Here is a 12,004-nt window from a genome sequence, read left to right as displayed (position 1 = left end):
GCACATCACAGTGCCCGGGGTGAACACATCACAGTGCCCGGGGTGAACACATCACAGTGCCCGGGGTGAGCACATCACAGTGCCCGGGGTGAGCACATCACAGTGCCCGGGGTGAACAAATCACAGTGCCCGGGGTGAACACATCACAGTGCCCGGGGTGAACACATCACAGTGCCTGGGGTGAGCACATCACAGTGCCTGGAGAACCTCATAACGCCCTGAGGAATGCATAACAATGCTTGGATGAACAGAACACAGTTCCTGCCTTTGCCTGGGGCAGAGTGCCTCAGAGTGCCTGGGGCAGAGTGCCTCAGAGTGCCTGGGAAACACTTCACAGTACCGGGGAGGGAATTCATCACAGTGTGGTATGAGGTGCTTGGAACTGTGAAATTACTTGATAACATCCTGGTGTTGTAGAGAATATCCTCACTATACCTGGAAAGTTTGGCAGTGGTGACTACTGACCACTTGACCCTGTGTCACCAGCCGTCCTCGGTGTATGTACTACCTCTCTGACCCTCGACCCACCGCTCCACAGACCGGGACGAGTGCGCGACGGACAATGGCGGCTGTGAGCAGGAGTGCAGGAACACCCTGGGATCCTTCGTCTGCTGCTGCAGCCCAGGATACAAGCTCCGCCCAGACAAGAAGTCCTGCCAAGGTAAAGACATTCTCGCTACCTGCTAAGCAGAAAATGTAATGGCGTAATACGCATTTGTTTATATATTTGTGTAATGGAATGTGAGTGTGTCCGGTCGGGGAGGAGTGCAAGTGCCTTGTGTTACAGAGGTGGACGAGTGCGAGGACCACAACGGCGGCTGCTCCCACACCTGCGTCAACACTGATGGGTCCTACGAGTGTCGCTGTCTCCCGCACTACACACTACTGCCAGACGGACGAACCTGTGGGTTTGTGTGTGTGTGTGTGTGTGTGTGTGTGTGTGTGTATGTGTATGTATGTGTGTGTGTGTGTGTGTGTGTGAGAGAGAGAGAGAGAGAGAGAGAGAGAGAGAGAGAGAGAGAGAGAGAGAGAGAGAGAGAGAGAGAGAGGGAGAGAGAGAGAGAGAGGGAGAGAGAGAGAGAGAGGGAGAGAGAGAGAGAGAGGGAGAGAGAGAGAGAGAGGGAGAGAGAGAGAGAGAGAGAGAGAGAGAGAGAGAGAGAGAGAGAGAGAGAGAGAGAGAGAGAGAGAGAGAGAGAGAGAGAGAGAGAGAGGGAGAGAGAGGGAGAGAGAGAGAGAGAGGGAGAGAGAGAGAGAGAGGGAGAGAGAGAGAGAGAGAGAGAGAGAGAGAGAGAGAGAGAGAGAGAGAGAGAGAGAGAGAGAGAGAGAGAGAGAGAGAGAGAGAGAGAGAGAGAGAATATGTTTTGCTGTTAATAGAGAGAAAGAGAGGGGCTCGTAAACTAAATGGGCCTCTAGGAGTAGGCTTTAATTTAGCTGAGATGGGATTACAGACCTTGCTTACAGTTTTACCAAGTTCCTTTTATGAGTGTTTCCTACGTGATAGATTCAAAGTACATTCTCATCATATTAATGAGTGTCTAGGACAGGCTTCAGATGAGCTGAGGTAGGATAACAGCTCTTGCTTGCAATTTCACTAGGCCCGTCATTTGACAGACCTTATGAACCCTAGTCTTAGTTTAAAAATAAAAACAAAGATAGAAAGGGAGAGAGAGAGGGGGGGGAGGAGAGAGAGATTTTGGTCAATATTGAGGTTATATGTTGTGATAACTAATGCTGCAACCCTGGGGGATGGGTAATAGATACTATCAGGATAGATAAAGCGGAGAAAGTGCTAACAGTGAATGTGCGCGCGCGTGTACTCACCTATATGGATTGAGCATTATGTGAATATCAGTGTGAACCTCAGCTCCTGGACCTATTGCTACAGCTCCCGGCCCTCTTGTTTCTTATCACACCTACTGATGGAACTATTATGGAGTTAGCCTGGAACCTTGTAGTTGACGCCACACACACATTATATATATGTATATATATAAATAATGCATAACTTGAGACTAATGTAGAAGATAATAATATAATACAAACCCTGGTGGACCCGACAGGTCTTCCTCCGTCAGGCGGCGGCGGCGGCTCCGTGTCCAGAGTGAGCTGCGAGGTCCGTAATGGCGGGTGTCACCAGCTGTGTCACGAGCACCTGGGGCGTGTCACCTGCTCCTGCACACGAGGGTGTGTGTCCCGTCTGCTGCTCCGGCAGCCTCTGTCTCCTGGGGGGTTGTATGAGGGGTGTACAAGTGCTTAATATACTATATAAACTGTCTTCGAATATTGTGAGTAAATATTCACAGTCTGCTGTTTTAGTCTGCCGTTTGTATGACCAGGTATCAGCTGATGGCGGATAAGCGTCGATGCGCTCCCATCAATCCCTGTGCCATCGACAATGGCGGCTGCCACGACCGCTGCTACGTCGACCAGGGAAGGGTGCGTTGCACCTGTCGACCAGGGTACGACCTGGCGGACGACCAGTCGACCTGTATCGACCAGGACGAGTGCCAGACGACACCGGGCATCTGTAGTCACCAGTGCCGCAACGTCCAGGGGTCCTTCCAGTGCCTGTGCTACCCAGGCTATGAACTGGCGACTGACAGAAGGTCGTGTCACAGTAAGTACTCCGGGCCTCTGACAGCCGTACCCGTGACACACAGCCATGACACACACTAGACCAAGACTTGCTGCTTGTAGAGGGGCTAAACCAAGTCATGACTTTTATAGGAGATAAACTAAAGACTTACTGGGTGTTACAAGGTATAAACCAAGATTTTATGGTGTTAAGAAGGTAAACCAAGGCTTACTGGTGTCACAGAAGATTTATATATGTATACTGTATACATGTTTCTGGGAATAAGAACAGTAATATCAAGGTAGACTCAACACAGTTGTTCACAATAACTCATGTTAATGGCGTCCGAGGATGACCTAACAACCATTAATACACTCTTATAGAGATAGATTTTTTCTGTTAAATTGTACCGAATAACAAACTTCAAAATATTAGGCGAGCGCTCTTTACTAAATACAAACTGTGAAATCTGATTTGGTAATGACTAACTTTACTTCATACGCCTCAGAGAGTAACAACTCCCTTGTGGCGGGTCTGTCACAACTTTATTGTTCTCAGTCACAACCTCCTTAATGTTCATCATCTCCCGCACTCTGACGGGTCTCAGTCACAACAACCTTATTGTTCATCTCTTCCTCCCCCCCGCCCCGCCCCGCCCCGCGCCACTGTGGGGTCGTCAGAGGTGGAGGAGGTCAACGCTTGCCTCGTCAACAACGGCGGCTGTGGACACCTGTGTCGCCATGACCACGTCTCAGGAGCAGTCTGCAGCTGCCACCCTGGCTACAGCCTCCAGCAGGATGGCAAGACCTGTCAGGTGAGTACCTCCCCTCTCTCACGGTACCTGTCAGATATAATGCTTGAGATAGATATTAAGGTACAAGTGACGTCAGTGATGGAATGTTGCGTCGAGCCACACATGGTTTGTTTTGAACATGTGTGTATGTGAATGAACACGGGGGTGCAGAGGAGGGCGGGGGTGAGAGTGAACACGGAGAGCCCCTGGGGAGTGTGGGAGCGAGGTACAGCGTGGGGGGGACACGGGAGTGAAGGCAGATGGAGCCTCAGCCTGATATTAAAGTCAAGAGAACTGAGAAAGCGAACACAAAAAGCTAGTACAGATTGCAGGATAAGTTAGAAATTGAAGCATAGATAGAGTTGAGAGACATAAAAGGTATCAGAGTGATACATGAGAGGTAGATTGCTAGGTAACTGCTGGAGGAGATGCATAAGGATTATAGGAATGACAGCATCGAGCATAATAATCTTTGTTAGCAGTGTTTTGCCAGGATCCATTCCAGTCTTGTTTTGACCACTGAGCGTGAGAGCGTGACGTTTCCACCCCAAGCTCCTGTTGGGACTTGCATGCAATTTTGCTTGCAATGTTTAACTTGTGCTTGGTCGGGGAGGTTCATGTGTGGCGTCGCATGACTGCTTTTTTGTGCTGGTTTCAGATATGCTAATTATGTTGGCCTGCGCCATCTCATTGAGCGGGAGTCAATGAGAGCTGATTACTACCAGGGAAGAGGACCACATAGCGAGGGGGATTTCTGGCTGTGTGGGGCGTCCGGGGTCAACCTTAGGTCAGGATGATGTTCTCACTGACCCCAATACCACCCCCCCCCCCTCCCCCCGTACACTGCACAAGCACAGCATGACAAAACAGGCCTAGTGGAAACCGTTGATGAGACGCGCGTACAAAGTTCTTAGCGGAAATAAGGCACTATAGTCCCCAGCAATGAAAGCCACCTTGAGTAGGCCTAGTATACCCTGATAGGTTAAGAGGTCTGTAGTTGAACAAATTAATCTCGTGACGCCGGCTGGCGCCACGTGGGACGGTATTCAGGGCCATGACCAGGGTGGGTGTGGAGGGAGGCAGCTGCACCAGACACGGGGTTTACCTTAGGTGTACAGCATATATTGTGGCCACAACACCTGTGTAGATGTGATTAGATATACAGCGATTGGATTACACTTCAAGGCATCATCAAACGGATGCGGGAGACATTTCAGTGTTCGTGCTTGATGGCAAATACTGTGTAGTGTCACGTGTGTAGAGGCCAGAGACAGTGTTCTGGAGGGAAGAAGAGCCTGTTCCATGACTGTGAGTGACGAGATACTGGGTTAGTGTCACTCGTGATGAGTGACGTGTGGTGTGGGAGTGGTTGTGCGTTGTCACGTGGCAGCTTGAAGGGTGGCGTGTGATGTGTGTGGTCAGTATATGCTGGTGTTGGCGTGGGGGTAACATGACACGCTTCCCGCCTCTAGAGCGGCCACCACCTTACCGCGCAGGCAGGCCAGCCCGGACTTCCTACCGTCACTTTTTGACATCATTTCGTGGGTCACGGGTGGCTGTGTGTGTACTCACCTAGTTGTACTCGTCTAGTTGTGCTTGCGGGGGTTGAGCTATGGCTCTTTGGTCCCGCCTCTCCACTGTCAATCAACTGGTGTACAGATTCCTGAGCCTACTGGCCTCTTATCATATCTACACTTGAAACTGTGTATGGAGTCAGCCTCCACCACATCACTGCCGAATGCATTTCATCTGTTAACTACTCTGACATTGAAAAAGTTATTTCTAATGTCTCTGTTGCTCATTTGGGTACTCAGTTTCCACCTGTCCCCTTGTTTGCCTACCACCCGTCTTAAACAGTTTATCTACCCTGTCAATTCCTTTGAAAATATTGTAGGTATTGATCATGTCTCCCCTACCTCTTCTGTCTTCCAGTGTCGTGAGGTTCAGTTCCTTGGTCCTCCCATTGTCATAGTGCCTGCTATGTAGTCTCTGAAATCTTTACATCCTGGGATGTTCCTCTTTTCTTTATCAGCATTGCCATTTCTCCTTCTTCTCTTCCCTCCCTCTCTCTCCTTACTATGTAGTAGTCCTGTGGAAACACTGCATTTGTTATGATGCCTGAGAGTTTTGTTTCTGTGAGTGCTATTACATCTGGGTTTTCTTCTTGTATCCTTTCTACAAGTTCACTTATTTTATTCGTAATCCCATCTATGTTTGTGTACATCACTTTGAAGCTCATGTTTGTCTGTCCATCCTCACTTACTCTTGCTGGCTGTTCCTTTGGTGCAGACTAATCCATAATCCATCAGCTGACTTGCATTTGTTTACAATCACCAGTTAATCTGTCAAACCTCTGCAGTTACAACAAGTAATATCATGATTATTGTAATGTGGCGGGGCTGAGTGCCACTGATGTTGTCGCCCGCAGGACGTGAACGAGTGCCTGGTGGGGGGACACAGGTGCCAGCAGCAGTGTACTAACACCCCGGCAGGGTACACCTGTGCCTGCGCCTCCGGCTACACCCTCAGCAGCGACGGCTTCTCCTGTACAGGTGGGTAATCAATTGTGTCTTCCTTCCTGCTTAGTTGTCTACCCTGTGTATTCAGTATCGTATGGTGTGTATTTAGTGTGTATCTTGAGGTTATCTTGAGATGATTTCGGGGCTTTTAGTGTCCCCGCGGCCCGGTCCTCGACCAGGCCTCCACCCCCAGGAAGCCAGCTGACTAACTCCCAGGTACCTATTTACTGCTAGGTAACAGGGTCATTCAGGGTGAAAGAAACTTTTGCCCATTTGTTTCTGCCTCGTGCGGGAATCGAACCCGCGGCACAGAATTACGAATCCTGCGCGCTATCCACCAGGCTACGAGGCCCCTATAAACAAAAACAAAGAAATATTTAAATATATAAACAAAGAAATATTTTAAACAAAGTATTTTAAACAAAAATATTTTAAACAAAAATATTTTTTTCAAACAAATATTTTGTTTGTTTTTGTTATTATATTTTTTTCAAACAAATATTTTAAACAAAATATTTTTAAACAAAATAAATATATAAACAAAGAAATATTTTAAAAGAAATATGATGAAAATGTTAATGCTGAGAGAGGTAATTAGAATGCTAGGTATAAATGGCCAACAGGCAGAGCATAAAGATTAAGATCTCACTTCCCTCTAGTTACTGATTAGGTAAGCACATGTGTGTTCATTCACATATATGAACTACATATAACTAAGTTCATCAGTACTGTAACTTAGCAAGACAAATTTGGGGTTCGGATGCACATAATGGGTTCAGTTCCTGAACTTATTATGTGCCTCTGTAACTTTTCCCCTACCTCTCACAGGGTGTTTATGGGGTGCATAATATTTGAACTAAAGACACTTTTGGAAGCTCTTAGCATCTTTGTATTGACAGATGTGGACGAGTGTAGCCTCGGGCGGGGAGGCTGCGACCACTACTGCACCAACACCCAGGGCTCCTTTACCTGCTCCTGCGGCAGTGGGTACACCCTGGTGGACGACACCCGCTGTGTGGGTTAGTCTAGACTATTGTAGTTGTGTACTCATACCCTACTCTCCTCTCCAGGGTCCAAGTAACCCCATCCACTCTCACAGTGAAACAAATCAGCTTTCGCCCCGGGAGAACTTTTCCTTCCGCGCCCCCTCCAAGACAACAATACCTCCCCCTCCACACAGTATTTGAGCTCCAACTCCACCTTCACCAGCCATCTTCGCAGAGGAAAGATCTTTCCTCCTGTGTCATTCCTCCTTGAGGACGCAGCTTATATGCGTCGGTCAGTTAGTGTTCATCTTGCATAGCTGGACGGTCAGACCCTCGGCCGCGGCCGCTCTCACACTCCTTAACCCTTCACAGTTAACACAACTCAAAAAATAAATTAAAAATTATAAAATAACATTAGTTTATTTCCTCCTTTTTTTGTAAAACATCTACTGACTTTTTTTTACACGTTTTGCGGTTTAAGAAAACATTTAATATAGTACCTGCTTCTCTTTCAGTTCCTCCCAGACGCTTCGACGATCACACGCCAAAAGTTGACCTTGAAATGATAGAGAACGACTTGCTGCTGGTGGAGGACGACCTCTCGGGAGCGGAAGAGGACATTTCAAAGATGGAGAACGACCTGGAGAGTGTGGGAGGAGGACGGACGACGAAGGAGGAAGAGGAGGAAGACCGTAGGTGGAGCGTGGACGAGAGGCGACGCTGGGGCAATGACAATTTCGAGGGGCCTAAGGAAGATGGTGGATGGACAACAAACGAGAAGGCTTTAGAGACTAACCAAGATAGGCGATGGGAGACAAGTGGAGAAAGGTCGGGAGGAGGAAGAGATAGAGGTCAGAGAACGGACCGAATAGATGTGAATAGAGGATGGAATGCGGAGGACATAAGCCCACCAGATGAAGATAGACGATGGAGAATAGATAGAGTAGATGAAACAAAATGGTGGAGCTTAAATCGAAGTGAAACAGGAGACAGAGGGAGGAGGCCGGGAGGGGCAGACGGTAATTGGCGCACAGACCAAACAGACGAGAGAAGATGGGACAGGAACGGTGCAAGACCAGATGAAGGAAGAGGAGGAGGAGGAGGAGATGGGTGGAAAACAAACCAAAAACAGGAACGAAGACGGTGGTTTGTGGAGCAAAATGCTTCATTAGAAGATGGAGGGCCGGCGGGAAGGGCGGAGGGGGACAGAGAGCACTGGAGGGTGGAGGAGACCAATGTGACGGTGGTGGCCGCGACCCGCACCACACCTCCGGATGTCCTCGTGCCGGAGGTGACGCCGCTCTGGGAAACTGACGAAGAAACTCTGCAGATAGACGAAGGCAGGTGGGGGATAGATGAAGAAAAGTGGAGGATGGACGAAGAGGAGGACATAAAGGAGGAAAAGGAAATGTCAAAGGTGGGATCGCATGTACCATCAGGGGGAGAGGAGACCACTACCCCGAAAGATATGGAAGAGGTGCCACCGACAACGGAAGAGGAGCGTGATAACAACCTGGTGACCATCGCTGAACACTCCATCAACCTCACTACAGTACACCAAAGTCAGTCGCCATGCCACTAGGCACTCTTAATAATTCCCACATTTGACACAAATCTTAAAATAATAAACATATAATTTGGAAGCTCGTCAGATGTCTTATTGTTTGTTGCAAATCAACAGTTGTGGGCAACTGAGCCATTTTTTTTCTTTCTCCATACACACACGACCGTCTCCTTTGTGTTACCAGAAGTGTGTCCGGAGGGAGTGTCTGGTCCAGGATGCAAGGTGAGGTGTGCAGAGTGCCCCGGGGAGTGTGGTGAGGAAGGGTGCCTGTGTCCTCCAGGCACACAGGGCATCACTTGTCAGCAGCCATGTCAACAGGGTTTCTATGGGTCAGGGTGCCAGCAGGTAAGTGCCGGCAATCAGGCTCTGTTACTGCCTTAGAGTTGTCAGGTTATGCAACATATCACTAGCCGAGGGCTGACTGTCAAAAGTAAGCGAATGTGAGATAACTGTCTCCCTGTCTTGGTGATCGATCATTGTTACTGTCTAAATACCCCTCCCCCTTCACAGATGTTAACTTTTCAGGTGACAGTTACCTTTTCCCTTAGGTGTGCCAGTGCCAGAATGGAGGCACCTGTGATGCTGTGAGCGGGTCGTGCACCTGTCCTCCAGGTGTCTCCGGGGACTTCTGTCAGGACGGCTGCCCCGCAGGTCTGTCCAAACCTGTCTTGTTGTATGTCCGCCTGCCTTACTGTACGTCTGTTCATTTAAATGCCTTTTTTCTATCTATTTCTTTGCCTCGGTGACAGCCTATCCTGCCTCAGTGACAGCCTATCCTGCCTCAGTGACAGCCTATCCTGCCTCAGTGACAGCCTATCCTGCCTCAGTGACAGCCTATCCTGCCTCAGTGACAGCCTATCCTGCCTCAGTGACAGCCTATCCTGCCTCAGTGACAGCCTATCCTGCCTCAGTGACAGCCTATCAGTAGTCCCAACCATTTCTATGCTCTGCACTCCTTGAAAATGTCTGAGTTATGTTCTCGACTTGTACAAAAGTAATATCACATTTGGAGATGAAGTCAAATTTCGATTTTTTGTACCACAAACTGAACCAAATACAGTACTGCGGGTGAACAAGTTGAACTTAAAAAATATATGAACTTGAACGTGAATGATGTATTATTATATAAATGACAGTAATTACTGGATTTTATTTACAAAGTTAGGGCACAAGGTCATGAATAGAGTTGGTGATGAGAGTGGAGCAGGCAGAGTAAAGGGTACGATGTGTTGCAGGGTACTATGGTGGCACGTGTCGTCGAAGGTGCCCCATGCCATGCCCCAACAACCGCTGCAACAAGCACTTCGGCTTCTGTGAGTGCGGTCCGGGCCGCATCGGCCCCACCTGCAACAGTCCCTGTCCAGCCTTCACCTGGGGGGCCAACTGCCGCGACCAGTGCCACTGCCAGATCCGCTCAACTGACCTGTGCCACCCAGAGGTAAGACCTGCACCACTGGTGGTGCCATCCAGAGGCACCTGCACCACTGGTGGTGCCATCTAGAGGCACCTGCACCACTGGTGGTGCCATCTAGAGGCACCTGCACCACTGACTGTACGAGCCTGTATAAGGTATAAGGTGGACCTAAGGCCAGTCAACCTCTGGAGGGTTATTAAGGCCTCCACAATAGTTTATTGACCAGCCAAAAAGTGTTTTAATTCTCAACATGGTTGAAGACTAGATCAAACTGCAGAGTAAACTCTGTAAATATATATATATACAGAGAAACGGGGTTGTTAGGATTAAGGTATATAATATTTATGTTCATGGCACCTATACCCGGATGTGACGTCATTGTAAATATCATCGTGTCTTGTAAATAAACGCCACGTGGGCCACACGCTTGTTTCTCTTCCCGCCACACATACCAGGGGTACTCCTCTCTGTGTATATATCCCTCTCAGTGTGTATACCTCTGTGTATATACCCCTCTGAGTGTATACCCCTGACCGACCTTGTCACCAGTAATTATGAGGTGGCGGTGCGAGGCGGGGAGACTGAGGACCACACAAACGTCAACATGAGAATCTGGGTTTTAAAAATGAATAATAAATACATTCTACCTATATAAGATGTCATAAGTTGGTATTTTAAGCTATGTTTACTTGTCGTTATATATTATACAATGATATCACATTATTTATACATCTGCTCACGCCAGCAGCTGTACACCTGCTCACACCAGCCACATCCGTGCTGTAAAAAGAGAATGTTTCTGTGCAAAGTTGGAAGGCAGACAGAGCTAGACTCTCCGAAATTTGTAGGATAAAGGGTTTGAGGTATGGGACGGACATAGGAAGGTCGGGGTAGACCCACGTCAAATGTTTTAAGAAATATAGCCTGAAACCCAACACTCCTGCCGAGCGATTTTCATGAAGTATGAAAAAGACGGTGAGTTGTGTTGTCCGGCCTGTAACTCCCGCCGTTTACCCGCACATTTTTGTTATTTACTGTGTGTAAATTGAATGTCTGCCTGTTCAAGGTTGGAGGGGAAGGGTGGAAAGAAGGAGGGGGGGGGATTTGGGTAGATGGGAGTGAAGAGGGAGGAAGGGGAAAGGGGGAGGACGAGGACAAAGGGGTAGATAGAGATAGCTAAATACTTTTTAGATGCCTAAAAAGAGATATAGCTAGATAGATATTGTGAGATAGCTAGAGAGCTTGAGAACTTGAGAGAACGGAGAGAGAGAGAGAGAGAGAAGATTCATACATTCATTCATTCATACATACAGGTAGAGAGGAGGGGGAGACAGGCAGTCAGACCCGGGCAGCGCCGGGTAACCATCACTCCGTAGTCTCTAATAAACCTGTGTACAGATCACTTGCAATATAAATCAGTGTAAGACTGGCACTCTCTCAGACAGGAGTGTGCGAGTGCCGTCCCGGGTATGTGGGCGTCGACTGTTCCGACGAGTGCCCGGCTGGGCACTGGGGCGCCGGGTGCCGCCACAAGTGCCAGTGTGACAATGGTGCCACGTGCCACGGTGCCACGGGAACCTGTATCCACGACTGCCCGCCGGGACTCACAGGACACGACTGTAAGACACGTAAGTTTGTAACACTGTTTAATACCCAAGTTGTCGACACTGCCAGACACACACCCAAAGTAATGAACTAATGTGGTGTGTGTCCTTGGTCCACGCCTGTATTAGACACGACACAGGTGACCAGTGAGGGTCGTGGAGAGATACAGGTGACCAGTGAGGGTCGTGGAGAGACACAGGTGACCAGTGAGGGTCGTGGAGAGACACAGGTGACCAGTGAGGGTCGTGGAGAGACACAGGTGACCAGTGAGGGTCGTGGAGAGACACAGGTGACCAGTGAGGGTCGTGGAGAGACACAGGTGACCAGTGAGGGTCGTGGAGAGACACAGGTGACCAGTGAGGGTCGTGGAGAGACACAGGTGACCAGTGAGGGTCGTGGAGAGACACAGGTGACCAGTGAGGGTCGTGGAGAGACACAGGTGACCAGTGAGGGTCGTGGAGAGACACAGGTGACCAGTGAGGGTCGTGGAGAGACACAGGTGACCAGTGAGGGTCGTGGAGAGACACAGGTGACCAGTGAGGGTCGTG

At 48.9% G+C, this 12,004-nt stretch overlaps 1 protein-coding gene across 3 annotated transcripts in view; it reads left to right on the top strand.

The window, feature by feature from the left end:
* The window catches only part of LOC123753914 (multiple epidermal growth factor-like domains protein 6), a 62,461-nt gene that overhangs the window by 33,332 nt on the left and 17,125 nt on the right, over nt 1-12,004 (top strand). For all 3 annotated transcript variants that reach the window (XM_069306146.1, XM_069306154.1, XM_045735881.2), the window contains exons 3-14: nt 539-661; nt 788-904; nt 2,061-2,184; nt 2,337-2,617; nt 3,256-3,389; nt 5,797-5,920; nt 6,787-6,906; nt 7,389-8,435; nt 8,622-8,782; nt 8,986-9,088; nt 9,673-9,875; nt 11,293-11,479. In XM_069306146.1, coding sequence (XP_069162247.1) covers nt 539-661; nt 788-904; nt 2,061-2,184; nt 2,337-2,617; nt 3,256-3,389; nt 5,797-5,920; nt 6,787-6,906; nt 7,389-8,435; nt 8,622-8,782; nt 8,986-9,088; nt 9,673-9,875; nt 11,293-11,479 — 2,724 coding nt within the window. The remainder of the gene's footprint in view (nt 1-538; nt 662-787; nt 905-2,060; nt 2,185-2,336; nt 2,618-3,255; nt 3,390-5,796; nt 5,921-6,786; nt 6,907-7,388; nt 8,436-8,621; nt 8,783-8,985; nt 9,089-9,672; nt 9,876-11,292; nt 11,480-12,004) is intronic.

This window comes from Procambarus clarkii, chromosome 6 (assembly GCF_040958095.1).
Source record: "Procambarus clarkii isolate CNS0578487 chromosome 6, FALCON_Pclarkii_2.0, whole genome shotgun sequence".
NCBI lineage: Eukaryota > Metazoa > Arthropoda > Malacostraca > Decapoda > Cambaridae > Procambarus > Procambarus clarkii.
The sequence above is the reverse complement of the archived record's forward strand: the minus strand, read 5'-3'. Positions and strand labels throughout refer to the sequence as shown.